This window comes from Falco punctatus (genome assembly GCF_963210335.1).
Source record: "Falco punctatus genome assembly, chromosome: 4".
Lineage (NCBI taxonomy): Eukaryota > Metazoa > Chordata > Aves > Falconiformes > Falconidae > Falco > Falco punctatus.
In genome coordinates this window covers 84,160,717-84,177,257 of record NC_137583.1, presented here as the reverse complement: position 1 = coordinate 84,177,257, position 16,541 = coordinate 84,160,717, and the positions used below count along the sequence as shown (strand labels likewise).

Sequence of the window (16,541 nt, the reverse complement as noted above, 5' to 3'; positions counted from 1 at the left end):
AATTTGGGTTCAAGATGACCATGTATAGCACTACTTCATTGCCTTCTTTCCCGGCCTGTTGACCTACTGAGCTTTTAGACACTTAGCAGTGAGCACTGCCAGGTGCACACTTATCTTGGGTGAAGGGCCACGATGCATGTGCAGTGCAACCCTATTGCACACTCAGTGAATGTGGGATGTGCCCCCCAGGTGGTGGGCTTCCTGCATGTGTGTTGCTGAATCAGGTCTGCATGTGTAGATGGTCTGATCTGGGACTTCTTAGACCTACAGCCTGTGGACTGCCTGCTGCTGGCAGGTTTGAGCACACATTAGCTCAAGGCACGCCCCTAAAAAATAAAAGGCTATTTAAAAATTTACATTAAATTAGGCCCTGATCTAGAAAATAGCTTTAAAGTGTTTTATATATAAGACTATTTTGTAATTTATACTGATATACAGTAATATAGACATGTACTGCATGTGCATTTGTTTGTGCTATATTTATTGTATAATTGTTATATTTATATTAGAGATTGAGGGGTATTGAAATAACCGACCTGCCCAGCTGCCCGGTGGTTCCCCCGACACCAGAGTTACCTCCAAGGTACGCTGAACACTAGGGAGCTACCATGTTCTTATGTCACTTCAGGAAGGGCCACCTCTAAGAGGAAGTCACAGTTTCAGCTAATCGAAGTTGGCTGATGCTGTGATGTCACTCTGAGTCAGGAACCGTGCTTCCAGGTAGTGACATAATTCTACGTGGCGAACGCTGCAATCTGGAAGTAAGTTGAGTATTTAAAATATTCACCCTAGTTATAGACATCCAAATGCTCCTATTTGGATGTTGCCACCATTGACTCACTCTGCTTCTAATCTGTGTGCTCCTTCATTTCTTGAATTCAGCAACATTTTTTAATTTATTAATACTTTTCTTTTTGAAAAAAAGAAATATTGGGGAAAATAAATGGTTTTCAATATTGTCCGCAATTATGATGATATTCTAATAGCTGTTGTTTGCAGAGGATTCAAGTAAGAAAGCTGACAAAAGGAAACTCCCACTCACTGATGAGTAGCATTCTGACAGATCATTACTATCAGCTTATGGCTGACTGATAGTTAATATTAAATGTCTTTGGTATTCTTGGTCCGTTTCCTAGCTGACTGATATCTTCAGCGTAGATCCAGCACAGTGTTTAGGCAACTACAAATATGCAAAATGTAGAGACTTGTTTCAGAGCAGACAGCCCCTAAACTGGGATCCAGAGCCCAGTGTCAGGCACGCAGCTTCCTCTTCAGTATATGGGGAGAATAAGGCTCCATACAAAAACACCCACCACCACCTGCCAAATGGACAGCTGGATGGTAGAAAATGCTCAAAATCCAGTAAGTTTACACACCTTATTTTGTCTTATTTACGCTTGATTCAGGAGTATTAGTTGACAAGGCTACTTGGTTTAATGCCCTTATGCTTACTTTGTGGAGAGAAACGGGACATTCTTTCTTCCAAAAACTGCAAGGAACAACTAAGTTTTGTGATCTGCTTTAAAGTGTAGCCGGTAACACCTGACAGAGGAGGCACCAGTGCTTCCACTTTTGTTAAACTCTTGAGTTCTGGTCCCTGCCTCCAATACTATTTATAAATCAAATATTGTGGATTGAAAGAAGAGAATGAAAAAGTCAGACTAGCCAAAAAGACCGGGTCCCAGAATTTTCTTCTCTTTACCAAGAATCTCAGCTACTATGCTACAGTCAGGCTCACTCTTTCTGTATTTCTCCCTCTCTCTGTTTAACCCAATGAATCTTGCTTTTCACAGAAACTTCCACAAGAAGGGGGACAAACAAATCCCTTTTCTTCCACATTTTCTCCAAGTGTACCTACGAGGTAGAAGAGGTGAATTTAATCTTTCCATGCAGAGACTTTCTGGTTCTCATGCAAGTAGTTTAGAACTAGACCAACAGTAGCCCCTCCACCTCATCTACCTCAATTTCAAGAACAGCCCAAACTGCATTTTTATGTGTGCCCATTTCTCTGGGCATAATTGGATGTTCTCTGGGACTTGTCACGGGACTTAAGCAGCAGATCCCTTAATTTGTGCATCCAGATTCTATTTGGTATGAAATAGGCCTAGGAAGGTTCAGAACAGGGCAGTTCTGAGCATAAACCCTATGTGACTTTGCAGCCTTGAAGTTCAGGGAATTGCTTAATTAATGTAGCCATCTCTGGGCTTAGACAGCTGCTAAGTAGGTATTGTCTGAATTGCAGTTTGAGTTAGAAAATCTAACTCCAAACATAACTTGGTTTAGGTGCCTTAGGATTCTGACTCATGATCAGGTCATCTTACTCCAGGATGACTCACCTGCCACTTGAATAGCAATTGCTGAACTGCTAAAATTTTTAGTCTGGCATACTAAGGGAAAACAAAAAAAAAAACTGCATCCCAAGGCAAGCAGTCAAAACCCCATGATCCTGTTTGGATCTAGACCTACTCCCCAAATGTCTATCCCAGCTAGCATCCAATGGCATCGGTTTGTAGCATGTCAGCACAGAAAAAAGTCTGAATGGAAACAAAGAATTAATTACCAACTTGTTCCTTTGTGGATTAGCACACAAGCTTGAGTTGATGCACTTTCAAAGGACAACGTCACAAAACTTGCACGGATGCCATCGATGCTGTATATGTGGTCTGAGAGTAATGTCAGTTCAATCAGTACCAATGAGTCTATGAGCTTTCAAATGTACTTAATTTATGTAGGAAGAAATGTGATTTCTTTTTTGGTTTTTTGTTGGTTTTTTTTTACAGTGAGATTTATCAAGCTAAATAAAAAAATGTAATGTTTTTCTGAATGTTTGAAATTTAGAGTTTGTTGATTTTTTTTATTACAACCTTAGCTAACTGAATTTTGAACACCATAAAATAATTGTAATTTTAATCTGTGTTTTCTGTTCTTGTTCCAGGAAATGACAGACAACCTAAGCAATGGTGGCCCACATCTGATTTATAATGGAAGTGTATATTAAGAGATTTTTAAAAGTTCCATGGGAAAAAGTGGTTTTAGAATTTTCTTCAGAAAAAAAAAAAAAAAAGACTCCAAGGAGTTGAGAAAATGGAACTATCTTAGCTTTTATGGCTCAAATATCACAACTGCAGAACAGCACAGTTGCATTTCCCTTTTAGAAACATGTTCAAAATTTGTCTCATAAACATTTTGCGGATATATAATATTTATTCACTTCCTGGCTATTCTTTTTTGTTTGGGTTTGGGTTTGGTTTGGGTTGGTTTTTTTTTTTTTTTTTGTCTGAATAACTTTTCAGAATTGTGATAGTATTTGAAATAGACTTTGCAAGACTCTTCTTCTCATGAAGACTCAAAAACCAGAAAAAAATAATTAACCCAGACCACATTTAACCTGGTCACAGGATTCCTAAAGAGAAGAGAAGAGGGCAGAGGAAGGATGGCTCAGGGGAATCTTTTTCACCTCCCCACTTATCAGTATCTGGTGTAATATGATGGCTTCAGATCATGTGGCATGGTACCAGCAATGCATTTGCACAGTCCCCCTCCACACGTTGCAGATGCATCCAGCCTCAGTTTTCCCAGTAGGTCGTTTCAAAAGAGAGTGCAAATTGCTCTTCCAAAGGTTCCCATTTCACAGAGTGTAAATTAACAGTGTGCTGAAAACACCACCAATGTCTTTGTTTTGAAAGACAGAATGCTCTAAGAATGCCATAAATCAAAACCTCAACAATGCCTTGTTGTAAAGAAATTGTAAATATTTCCAATTTGTGAATGAAGTATATTTCGTAATTTGTTCATAAAAGATGACAAATAAAATGAAATCTAAACCAGAGATTTTAGAGAGAAGTTTGGGGTTTTTTTCTTGTTACAAAGATCTTGCAAAGCTAAACTGTCACGCTTGCAGTTTTGCACAACACATTAAAAGGTTCCTAAAGGGGTGATCAGAAAGATCAGAAAGGAGGAAAATGAAGGGTGAACAAAGGCATGGTCAAGGTCAGAATATGCTGGCAATTCTGCACACCCACAGCAGAGTTTGGAGTCTGTTTAAGCAGTGTGTATGTTAAAGCAGCAGCTTTAACTGATCCCAAACTTTATCGTAGGACCTACTGGCTCCATATAGCCATGCAAAATGGAAGATGTAGCCTTTAACAGAACATATACAGCATAATATTCATATAAAATATTCATATAAAATCTCTCATATGTTACATAGTGAGTCTATGACTATGCTAAAAAGCCCAACACTTTAACATGAGTTTGAGATGTGAGCTTTATTGATGACTGGCAACATTTGGCGATTTATGCCCATGTCCCCAGATAAGTGCGACTAGATAAAAATGCCATAATAACATCTAGAAATTATATTAAATTTTTTTGTGAATCTGCACGGTATAAAATAATCTCTAATTCTATTATTTTAGTGTTTTCTAAGTCTGCAAGGGAGTCTCTCATCTAAAGACAACATAGGAAACATCTTCACCGTGATTTAAGTCTCTCACTTTAAACTTCATACAAATTACTTGGATGGCTAAGCTTGTGAGTCAAAAATGGTCAACTTTATAAGGCTTCTCTTCAATTACCTACTGTCTGAAAAAAGCTTTTGAATTTTCTCAAAGCCCCTGCTATACTATGTATTGTGTACATTAGAAATTGCTAATGAGACTGTTGAAGTTCATAAAGAATATAGATACTGTCATAGGAAAAGAATTAGATGCTAAGGCATCTCTGCTCAAGGAAAGTGCTCCCCTTCCCAGGTCCTACAAGCCTTTAGGCTGTCGGCCTTAATACATTCCATCTTGTTTGGACTCTTTATAGGTGCCATTGCCTCTTCAGCTTGATGCTTCTCTTCCTCAGTAGCAGGAAACATGGGACAGATCTGTCGCCAGTATGTGCCCCTTCTGGGACCACTCTTGGTGCAGCTCTGGAGACAACCTGTCAAGGCAGGACTACTGTCTAAATGGGCTGCAGAGTTTCATAGAAGTTGAGGAAATATTCACTGGACATAGAACCAGAGGAGGTGGTTGTGTAAGGCTCCCTTCCTCACTGCATCGGCACAAAGCATCTAAAAGAGCCTTCTCAAAGAAAAGCAAGAGTAGAATAAAAAATTACTCAAAAATCCACCTCAGAAATACCTGGCTGAGGTTCATCACTAGCTCTGTAGAACAGCTGTAAAATCACAGCTCGTACAGAGGTATCTCGCAGCACCTCAGGACTAGGAATGGTAGCTTCAGATCCTAGAGAGTGGTTTGGAATTGCAGTTCAGAGTCTGCTCAGGAATGACATGAACGAACAGACCATAACACCACCCATTTACTTATCACAAACACTTAATTTCCCAACTTGGTAGCCAGAGATGGTGCAGAAGAATAGGTGATAATTCCATAGCAAAAACAGTAGACCAGTGCAACACCCACTTTCTCATGCTTTGAAAAGGAAGGGAAGATACATTCTCCAAGCTCACAATGTTTGAAACTTTACTGTAACTTATGAAATACAACACCACTTTTGCTGCTTTTCAGGAGGTGCCGGAAGGAGAGAGAAGAGACCTGGGCCGCAGAGGACACAATATTCAATTGTTTGGTTGTGGGTTTTTTTAATTCTTTTGCTGCCAAGTCTGCAGGATGCAGAGAAACTGGCTGGTCCCTGTATTAATAAAAGCCTTGAAAATGCGAAGCTGGAATTCAAAAGACTTGGGAATAAATGTGATGAAGAAGACTGCTCCTACCTGACAGATACAAAGAGGATCAGAATTCTTAAACTCAAAGTAAATTACTGTAATATAGGGATGTGGTAGGGCAATTCTAAGAAATGTTTCCCTTCATTTGAAGAAGTTTTGTTTCATAACTGCATGCAGACTTCAACTGCAATGCATGTTCTGTATGTTTTCATTACCAGTACAGTTGAAAGGACACTCATTCCACTTATCCAACTGTATGAAAAACAAAACTTTCATTTTTCAGAATGTGACCAGCCAACATATCTACACCAATAGCTTGAAGGCTGGGCACCAACATCGATATTAATCTACATAAGATGAAGCATGTATTGTCCTTGATGCAGTTCTTTCTAATTCATTCTGCTGTAAAAGCAAATGCTGGCTCAAATTCTCTGAGAGGTATTCAGCTGTTATTTACTACGTCAAGCAACACTCTTCCTGAAGGGGATTACTTATTGAACTTTTTATGTAGGATTTAGCTGGTAAGTCCTTAGTGTCTGTTTTAATATTTTAGGCTATATTTTAGGTTGTACTTGGCATTTCATAGAACCTCAGCCTACGAGAAACACACACGTTTTGAATTTACAACAATCAACAGTTCTTACTGCAAGAATATGCACTTATATGCACTGTGAAGAAAAGTGCATATAATAAGTTTTAAATCTTTGTCTTGCATAGTCTTCAATATGTATTAGTTGCATTAGGATATAAAAATTTTGCTTCAGATGGTCTGTGGAGGTTTGAAGGACAGTGGAGCAGCTCAGATTCAATAAGATATTATTATGCAGTAAGCCATAATCATAAATAGTCATACTTATACCAAAATTTTCCTGGAGAGTATGATTTTGAAAATAGAAGGGAAAGAGTATAATTTTTTAGCCATTTTTAATACTTTGAGAACCCAGTCCCAAGCAGGTGAAGGAGTTAAAAGTAGTATTTTATGATTGAAAACTTAGAAATATCTAAAAGCAGAGTAGTATTAGACTATCACGTCATTGTAGATATTACTGCATACTGTTTCTGACTAAAAATTATTCTAACTAGCTTTCCCTTCCTGTATCAAAGTGACATCTTTAGCACCGCTATAAACTTGCAAGTTCCACAAAGCTGTTGTACATGCAGCTGGAGACAGACTTTGAAGAACCTTTTTAGAACTCGTACAAGAGCTAGCCAGACAGACAGTCTCCAGGGGGCAGGAGAAAAAAAAAAAAAAGAAAACACTAGAATGTTTTTGATAAAACATAATTTGATTGGAAAAACTTGGGAAGCTGGCTCAGGAAGGCTTTCCCCTCCCTGAATTATAAAATTATGAAAATGCTATTCAATGTTCTGAAAGAAAAGAGGGAATCGAGTGAGATAAATCCATAGCTGGTGTTTCAGCAGAAAGCTGTGGCCTGGAGAGACTTGTTTGGCTGTGAAAATGTTGTTTTGCTTCAAAAAGAAGCAGCTTTGATTTGGAGGAAAATGTTGTTTTGCTTCAAAAAGAAGCAGCTTTGATTTGGAGGAAAAAGTCCAGAGGGCTGCACCAAGGTCTCTCTTGTCATCTTGCTACAAAGTAGTTGAACAAATACCGCAGACACAGGACAGACACATCTACTTCTGCCAGGGAACTAACAGTAAGCTGTGCAGAGTAGCCTCACAGTTCTTCTGTGATCCCCTCAAATGAACCCTGAGCATATAGAGAAGTGGCAGTTTATTTGGTTTTTTTCCCCTTTGCATTACATTTGATTTTCTGTAAGTTATCTTTTATGTCCTTTAACCACCGAGTAACAGCAGGCTGCTTCATTGATTTCTGCATCAGTGTAATTTTGCTTTCTAACCAGTAGAAGATGGGGTTTTTTTCCAGAGATCCTTTTTGAAATCCAGTTTCAATCCTGCCATAAACTGCAAAATATATCTTTCTAAAAATATGTGCAGCTATGGCATGATGAACAGGTTGACCACATCCATTAATTAAAAATAACTCTGCATCCATGAAAATAGCTGTTTTGATGGACTGGTGTAATGTGCAATGGGAACACACGAGGAAGGCAGGCAGGAAGAGAGACCACAAGCCCAACTAAAAATGCTTTGAACTGCAAAGTGTCACTACAATTCTGCATATAATTCCACTGATATATACCAGGCGTATGAGTCAACACAACTTCTCTTTGCACTCTTAAGAAAGCAGGCATAGATTTAAAAGGAGCTACGAGCTGTTACAATTTCCTGCCCTCTTTCTCACATCCTGTTACTAGTAGCTAGTGTGAGACAAATCAAGTGATGTAGCTGGGACCACAAACTTGTACAGCTCCTCTCCCACATCATTAGGTGAACCCTTTTTTATCTTCCTCCCACTTCATGCCAGTTCAAGCTAGGAAGTCAAGTCTTCTATCTCCCCTTATCTCCCCTTCTGTTAAAGCACAGCTTTATCCTTTAAAGTGTTTAGTATTGTATAAATTCTTACCTTCCCTGCCCAGCAAAAGCAAACAGATCATTGCCTTCATTTTACAGCAAGAGTGCAGACAAGGAAAATCTAAATCTAAACCATGAAATCCAAACACCCACACTGACAGTATTAAATTCCCGTGGTTTGCTACACTTACTGATATCATTGTTGTCTTCCCCCCCTAAATCCAGACATAACCTCCAGGAATGCTGACAGCTAATATTTTTCTGAGGACTATGTATTAACTGTGTAGCACCCTGGGAAAGAATGTCAGAGCTCCTTTGGTAACCATTACACGTAAAGGACAGCAGATTAATATTGATACACCTTGGTGGCAGCAGCAGAGATCCTGAAATGGCCCAAGAGCTCTGGATCTAAACGTTACAAAAGGCATGGGATTCTGTATGATCGTATTTATGCAAAGCATTGTTTTGTTTCTATTTTATGCTTCCTAAAAATATTGTATAAAACCATGAATAACACTGTTAAGTTTGTAAATTAAGACATTCAAACATGAAGAAATAGATGAATGGGTTTTTTAAGACTAGAAAGCACCTTATGATTCCCTTCTGTATAGCACAAGACATGATACTTCACCTGACTATTCTCGTATCAATCACATAACATCTGGATAAGTGACATATTATATTTAGAATGAAATCTGATCTTTATTTAAAGACTTCAAAAGATGCAACCTATCACCTCCCTTACTTCAGTGAGCAGAAACTTTCCCACTTTAAAGCAGTTTGTTTCTATGCATATTTTTTTTTGTTTTATTTCCCAGGCGCTGGCTCTCATTATGCTATTGTCTGCTAAATTAAAGAACCTGGGAGAAACTGGGATCAAGTCATATCTTAACCTTCTCTTGGGTGAGCTTTTTTAATTCCCTCACTGTGGGGCAGATTTCTAGACACCAAATATCTATAATATTTTACTTCTTTCCTAAACCCTTTCTGATTTTTCCACATAAACTTATTTCTTTCCTGTGCATTGGAATTATGACAGCATCTTTAACTACTTATCCATTCATCCCTGCCTTACCAAAGTTTCATTGGACCAACAGCCAGCAGGCTAAGAGTTCTCATCTCATCTCTTTTCCTGATTGCTTTGAACTAATCTTTATAGTATAAGGGTTTAAAATTGAATAAAAATTCATACTCTCTTCAGCTTGCTTTCCCCGGTTTCTTCTCAGACCGATGGCCTATTTTACCCCTAGCAGTAATAAGGAAAATAAGAAGTTCTTCATGGTTTAGGATCTTTCCCTGATTTCCATCAATGGATAAAGAGATCTTTTGTGTGAATTTGTTTCAGGCTGGCAAGTTTACTTTTACACTGACACCTATACACCTAGGATTTAAAAGGTTTACACCAAGCAATAAGGAATTCTGCAGAAACACCATAATCCTCAGATGCAGAACCAGTTACGGTGCAGTTGTATTAATGAGGTGCTCCTGACCTGAGCTAATTAGACATGCTGAGGTAGGGCTGACAAACCTTAACACAGAACCATACACATACAAACATATTGCTTCTGCACATTACAGATCAGGTACAGTAATGCCCTGTGTGGCACAGGCACACCTATACTGCTTCAAACCCATGAGCTCTGCACAGAGACAGCTCTGCTCTTACCAGCTTTCAAAGCCAAATGTTGAACAAAGCTGAAAGTCTACGTGGAGATTACATTTCTATCTGCCAAAAGACAGATGCTTGCCTTATGTTAAATGGCTTGCTCAAGAGGGAAAGACCTTTCTTCCCACTCTTATGATATATGTTCGCTTTTTCAGAGTCTGTGCTATGTGCTTGGGTCACAGCAGCCTCTTGGCAAATAATGCAGCCAGAATGAGCATCCAACAAGAGAGCTTCAGGGATATATAAGGATTAATTTGTTGCAATTTGCCATTCAAGAAAGTGTTGCGACATTCTTAACTCTGTGGTAATTCTGTGGCTGCAGTGATGAGCTTGTGTTGGCACAGAGAAACCAACTGCATCCCTGTAGCTAGACTGGAAAATTTGGAAATAAAACCTAATTTCAAGGAAAAGGGTTTAATGATATATGGTCATGTCATACATCTAATGGTCATAAAAAAAAAAAAAAAGAGGAAAAAAAAGGAAAACCAAGGTAGGTGCGTTCAATGTATCTTTAAATTCTTCACTTTCATGTTAGATTTTTTTTTTGTTCAATTTATTCTTTTACGTCACATGTTTGGGACTGCCCTATGTTGTACATTATTATATTCAAGATTTTGTTTGAAAATTCCACACACATAAAAAATAATGAAAAAGATTTAAAATTAACTGTTCATGCTTTACGAACAAAGGGTAGTATGTACATGTACCTTGGTGGCTTAACTTCTCAAATACTAAAGAAATGTTCCTTTTGAGGACTGTATACAAATATGTCCTTAAGGAACTGCTTCCTCTGAGAGCAATGGGACTAAGACTTATTTTTAAAGTTAAACCTGGACAACTGCCTCAAACAAGGATTCTTTTGCAAATGACAGCCTACCATTGTCCAATGACTAGTAACTACTCCTGCATCACCCTGAATTCTGCAAAAATAGCAACTGGGTGTGCAGACCAAAGGCACAGAAGTAATCAATTAGAATAAATGAATTTTACAAGTACAGATTTACTGCAGGGGAAGCGAAAAAAAAAAAAAAAAAGAAAAAGACAAAGGGATTTCTACTTCCTTCACCCCATCTTTCCATTAGCACCCAACAGTGAAATATGCTCATTTCTATCAGTCAATGCAATCACAGCTGCCTTGCCTGCAGTCCCCCAGGGTAGACTGCACCATCCTTCACCCCTCAAGGCACTTATATTTAGAGTCTATAATACTTGCAAATATTTAAGATTACTCTTTTTAATTGTTCCCCCAAATACATTGCTCTTAACCCCCAAAATGGTTCATGCTTGAAATCTGAAGATTTGGTTGGAAGGATCTACTTTTGATTTCAAATAAATGTACATTCTGGGGTCTTTCAGAATATTCGCTGGGTCTATCAAGAAACGGAAACATAACAGATGCCCACCAGCTTACTGGCAAAGAGAAGAGATTCTTTCAAAACAGCATATTTATTTGGAATGAAGAATCTGATTTCAAATCTCCTTCTTTGATGACACCCATATCTTTGGCATTTACATTTCCAATGTTTATACTACTGTTTTAAGAACACTTAAGTAGAATCTTTGTTTCCAAATAAAGTTTCATAACTTGGCAAGCTCTTGCTCACTTTATAAATATAAGAACTTTAAATCCCTTTCCATATAAACATATGTAATATTTCCTACCAAAAGTTTGTGACGGCCAAGAAGTAAAATTATTCTCCATCTGTAAATCTGTGCAAAACAGTTCACCCATAATAATGCATCAACTGAAGCATAATTACAAATATGCATGTCCAGTAAAGGTAAATAAATAAATACCCTCTAAGTATGAAATAGTAACTTGCCAGAAAAATTATACAGTATGCTAGAATATCCCATAGGTTCATTGGAATACAGTTGTGGTTAGAAATGACGGGAGACCTCTTCCTCCTAAAACTGTCCATAGTTCTCTGCCAAGCTGGAAATTTCCAAAATGTGAGGAAGAGAAAGTCACCCTAAGTTGTCCTCTTCGCTGGTATGCACACAACCAGGCGGGGAGGAGACTGCCAGCAGGAGCCATATAGTTCTTCCTGCCAGCAAGCATCTGTGGAGATGGTCCAAAGATGCGCAACACTGATGCAGGCACACTGCCTTCTCTGAGACACAGAATGAAAACAGAACGAAAAAAATGAAAACTGAATGAAAAAAAAAAAAAAGTCTGTTTTCCCAACTAATGCCCTCAATACACAGTGCCACGTGAACAGCCCCAGTGGTTGCACAGGAGGTGGCTGGAGAAGCAGACACGGGTCATCAAGAATGAGCGCGGTTCTGGTTTAGCCCAGATTACTTAACTTTTTGGATAGGTCAGCAGCAAGAGATTAGCAGCAAGCCTGAGCATGGATTTAAGTGTGAAGAAGTCAGCAGCATACTAAAGTACGCCATGTCCTCACAGCGCTCTAGAGTTTTGCTTGAGCCCGGTTCTGCTGGTTGACCCAAGTTTGAAAACAGATCTGGGTTTTCTTAGAAAGCTTCCAATGGAAATAGTGTGACATGGACTCAAACTGAGGCTAAGAATATTTTAAGGCCATGTAAAGTTAAATCCCAATGATAAGCTTTAAAAGGCATTAGATTCTGATAAGCAATTTGGGTAGCTGCAAACTAGGCCTGGCAAGCCTGATGTCTTATATTCCTTGCTCTCAAAGTGGAATATCCAAAATTTATTTAGATATTTGACTAATCAGCGAGAAAGGGGTGAGCATGTCCTTCTACAGGAAATATTTCATGCTTTCTGGACCCAGAGCTCTGAATCTTTACCTTAAATCAGGAACCTGTGAAAGCACCAGGCACTTAAAAACTCAGGCTGCCTCGAGAGGACTTCGTGTTCTACCTCTTGAATCACACCTCAGTACAAGACCCTGTTTTGCTCAGCCTGAATGCATTCAAGCTCCTAACCCCATTTCTCAGGAGTGTTCACCAAATGTCTTGCTAAAGGTTAAGCTGGGAGGCCCTCTTCTGTTGAAATGAAACATGCATGATTTACTGCACAGAAGAGCACACACAGCAGCACAGCTCTGGGAACTACTGATTAGACAGCTATACAAGCCCTGAATTTTGCCGTCAGCTTGTCCCACCATTTCTTTCAGGTTTGGGTGTTGGGTTTTTTTTCCTCCACGACCACCTAAGCAAACCTGGAAGTAGAAGCAGACTGCTGAAAAAAGTCAGCATTACCCAGTGCCACCTCCACCTCCAGCAGCCATAGGACAGCTAGTTCTAATCCAGTCGACTTTCCTGTCCTCTCTCAGCCATACAGATGGGTTGTTAAAGCACTCCCTGATACTGCAGGTTTGCATGTCCTCCAGCTGGGAAGGGAATCAAAGCTACTTTCCAGTTCAGTCTTCTGGCCACTACATAAAGTAAGGCCTTGTTATCCATGTGCATTTCGGGGGAAAAAAAAATAATAAAAGACTACAAATGTGTTGAGGGGAGCAGACAGCTGATACTATGCAGGTGTTTTTAAAGGTATTCTCATCTTACCACACTGCTTAGAGCTCTTAAGACCTGTTCTGCTTAGAGGTTGGCTCCAAGCAATGTTTAGAACGGAGCTGGAGAAGGAGCCTTTTGAAGTGGGACAGGTCAGCCTAGGGCACCACACTGAGCTTCAGACAGCTCAGAACAACTTACACTGAGTTTTGTCCCAGGATTAAAATGGAGTTTCTGAATCAGCACCTGAAATCCTTCTCAGTCATATTTTAGCTGCTTCTGTCTTTCATAGGATCTGATTCTTTTTGTACAAGACAGTTCAGATCTTTGTTTCAACAACACAATGCAGCCTAACAACAGCTCCTGCACTAGTACACCCAGGCATGAATCTGTAGAACATCACTGATCCTTTGCCCTTGCCATAAGAAATCCAGTTAAAAAAAGGGGGGAAACACCCCACATTAGTTGAAATTTCCATTTCAGACTTAATTAGCAAACTGTTTCTTCACTCTCAGAAGTAAAGATTCAAAGCAAAACACTCAGATTTGTTACCTCCTCTTTCTTACCCTGGCTGAAAAACAGTATTACTTCCATTTAAGTCAGTAAGGTTAAAAGCAGACATGGGAGAAGAATCAGTTCTGACTAGCCAACAGTGATACCCCTTCAAAACCCTCCAAACTTACACTGCATGCAAAAAATTAACTAGTGAGGTACACAACCTGCAACTGGAAAGCATAAAAAACTTAGGCAAGGCAGTGTTTTTGAGGTTGTTCCTTCCTACTATTTCCTAAAACAACCATGTCCAATGTTTTTTTTTCCCTTTATTTTTTCTTCATTTTTTCCCTTTATTTTTCACTTTATTCCCTTCTTCATTAGAGTATTGCCCAAAGGACTGCTGATAACCCACCAGAGTGATCAGATCACCTGAAAGGCTCCATTACCCTGCAAACCATCTTCCATCGGAATTACTTTAAAGATGACAAATAGCTGCTTTTTCTATCTGTGATTAAAAAAATAAATTAAAATACTTTACATAAAAAAAATTAAAATCAGGTTTTGATAATTTATTGCAATAAACCTGAGGGAGTTACACTTTTACTAACCTGAAGCTTTTGTACAAAGTTGTTTTTCATGCAAAGCAACTTGGAGTTCAAAGACTTCATTTATTACTTTCGTTTTATCCTTCCCAGCTGAAAAGGGACCAGACAGACTTTTTTCCCCACATTGTTGCAGTGGCAAGCTAGTTTTCCCCAAGATTTTTGTCCTACTTTTGCTGTGGCACTATCTGATTCTTTGCATGCTGACAACAGTATGAATACTCATGCTGACTTTAGCCAGCAGTTTTCCAAGTCCCAGGTTCTTCTTATGTACATGTAACTGTGTTCTATGGTGTAGACTACTGGTAAGAAAGGACCTCACTGTGCAGACTTCAAAGCAATACAACTCCTGTGACATAGCGAAGTCTGACTGTTTTGATTACTCATAGTGAGTCTTTTCATAGTGAGATAAAATACCTTTCCTTAATAATAACAATGCAGCTGTAGTTCTGTCTCTCTTACTGATGAGTAGGTATGTAATCACTTGCAAATGCTTCAAAGGGAGCCTTGACTACACAAAATCATTGCTTTTATATGAGAAATGATGAAATATGGGGTTCAAATTCTATTTAAAGAATCAAATATATGTGCCATGTTACTAGCTCAGTGGCTGAAATAACATCATGCAAAAATAGTACATTGTAATAAGTAAAAAAGCGTATTTCATCTAGCAATGTCAAAGCACTTAATAAGCACGAATTAAGGCTTACAACATCTGTGTGAGGTTGATACTATCACACCAAACTGATATGTAATTTGACGTCAAGATAAATGCAGTCAAGCTGATGGGCCCAGAGTCTCAAACTCAATCACTGTCAGGACCCTGAGCACATTCCTCTCCCCTGGGAGTTTGACTGCTTGGGCAAAGACCCAACCTCGACAAGCAGCTGTCAGGCCTTGAAATGGTTATGAAGAAAGAGTTCTCTGAGAAAAAGCTGGAGAAGCCTCAGCAAAAGCTCTCCCCTTTTCTTGGGAGATGCATTTAAGTGGAGGTTCAACCTGGGTCCCTGTTGCAAGTCTTGTGTTGTGCTTGTCTCGAATCTCTCTGATTCTGAACCTGAACCTGACTCAGAAACTTGACTTTCAGGCTAGACCTCAGACTTGCATCCTCTCTACAGACCTGTTGGCTCATAGTGGACCCCAGCTGACCCTGGTTACCAACAAGGATATGGTCTACTCTTCTAGCTCAGGTGCTATGGGATGTTGCCCTTGCTGCACCCTGGCAGTCGCTAGCAGGGTCAGCTGAATGAACCAAACACCTAATTTTAACTTTAACTATTAGGCAACGTGCCTTACAGACACAGGTACACGCATTTCAACATAAACGCAGGTAGGCTTACAAAAATGGTATAGGAAAACACAAATTACACAATCATAATTTTAAAAGACAATTTTTTTGTATTTCCAGTGTTAGGTGTCCCAGAAGCTCTTTCATGGCAACAGCAGAAAGATGTGCCTCAACAGCAGTAATATATGGCTTCTTATCCCTACCAGTAAGAACTTCCAGCATGCTTTGCCCCACCAGTCCAACAGGGTTATTATATCCTTTAGCTACTTATTAACCTGACCAATAGCAACACACACACACATAAAAAAGAAATCACACATCATGAGCCTCCTACTAATCTCAAATAATGCCATAATAATAGTAAGCAGCCACAAGAGGAACGCTTTTTAGTTGATTTTGCATATAGAATACTCAAACAGCTAAGCTGCATGTTTAACTGATGTATTTCAGGAAATCAGATCTTTTTTTTTTTTTTCAGCATATTTGAGTTTGTTTATTGATGGGAGCACTCACAAGTATCACAAATAGCTGGAGATATTTACAAGAAATTAATTTAAAGAAAACAAGAGCAAATATTTTTAAAGCCGTGCAAAACATGCTACTATAGATGTTTACAAAGTATAAATCATGGATAATGTCTATGTGGTAAGTGCAAATTATTCTAATTGCACAATTCAGTCAAGATGTCTGTAGATTCAAATTCCTCCTTAAAACGTATGTGTTCTTTAAATTCTTTCACAATTAGCACATTAAGTTCCAAATACAAACTTATATAAATAAATATACTTAGCATTTCAGCTTCCCACTCATGTCTCTCATCTTTCACATATCTAACATCGTCCTTGCCAAAATGCATGCAATGAAGAAATAGCCTGTGTAAAGTTACACTGATGTCAATAAAAGTTCTCATTTATGCATCTTACAAGACTTACAAGAATATATAAG

General features: G+C 38.8%; 1 protein-coding gene across 6 annotated transcripts in view; it reads left to right on the top strand.

Annotated features, from left to right (window-relative positions):
* The window catches only part of TMEM196 (transmembrane protein 196), a 36,947-nt gene extending 29,783 nt beyond the window's left edge, over positions 1 to 7,164 (top strand). For 2 of the 6 annotated variants that reach the window (XM_080385203.1, XM_080385202.1), the window contains exon 4: positions 2,936 to 7,164. In XM_080385203.1, coding sequence (XP_080241329.1) covers positions 2,936 to 2,998 — 63 coding nt within the window. In that variant the 3' untranslated portion in view covers positions 2,999 to 7,164. Of the gene's footprint in view, positions 1 to 509 lie in introns of all 6 variants that reach the window. The other 4 variants (XM_080385201.1, XM_080385199.1, XR_013927751.1 and 1 more) reach the window with 3 other exon arrangements.
* The last annotated feature ends 9,377 nt before the right edge of the window (positions 7,165 to 16,541 follow it).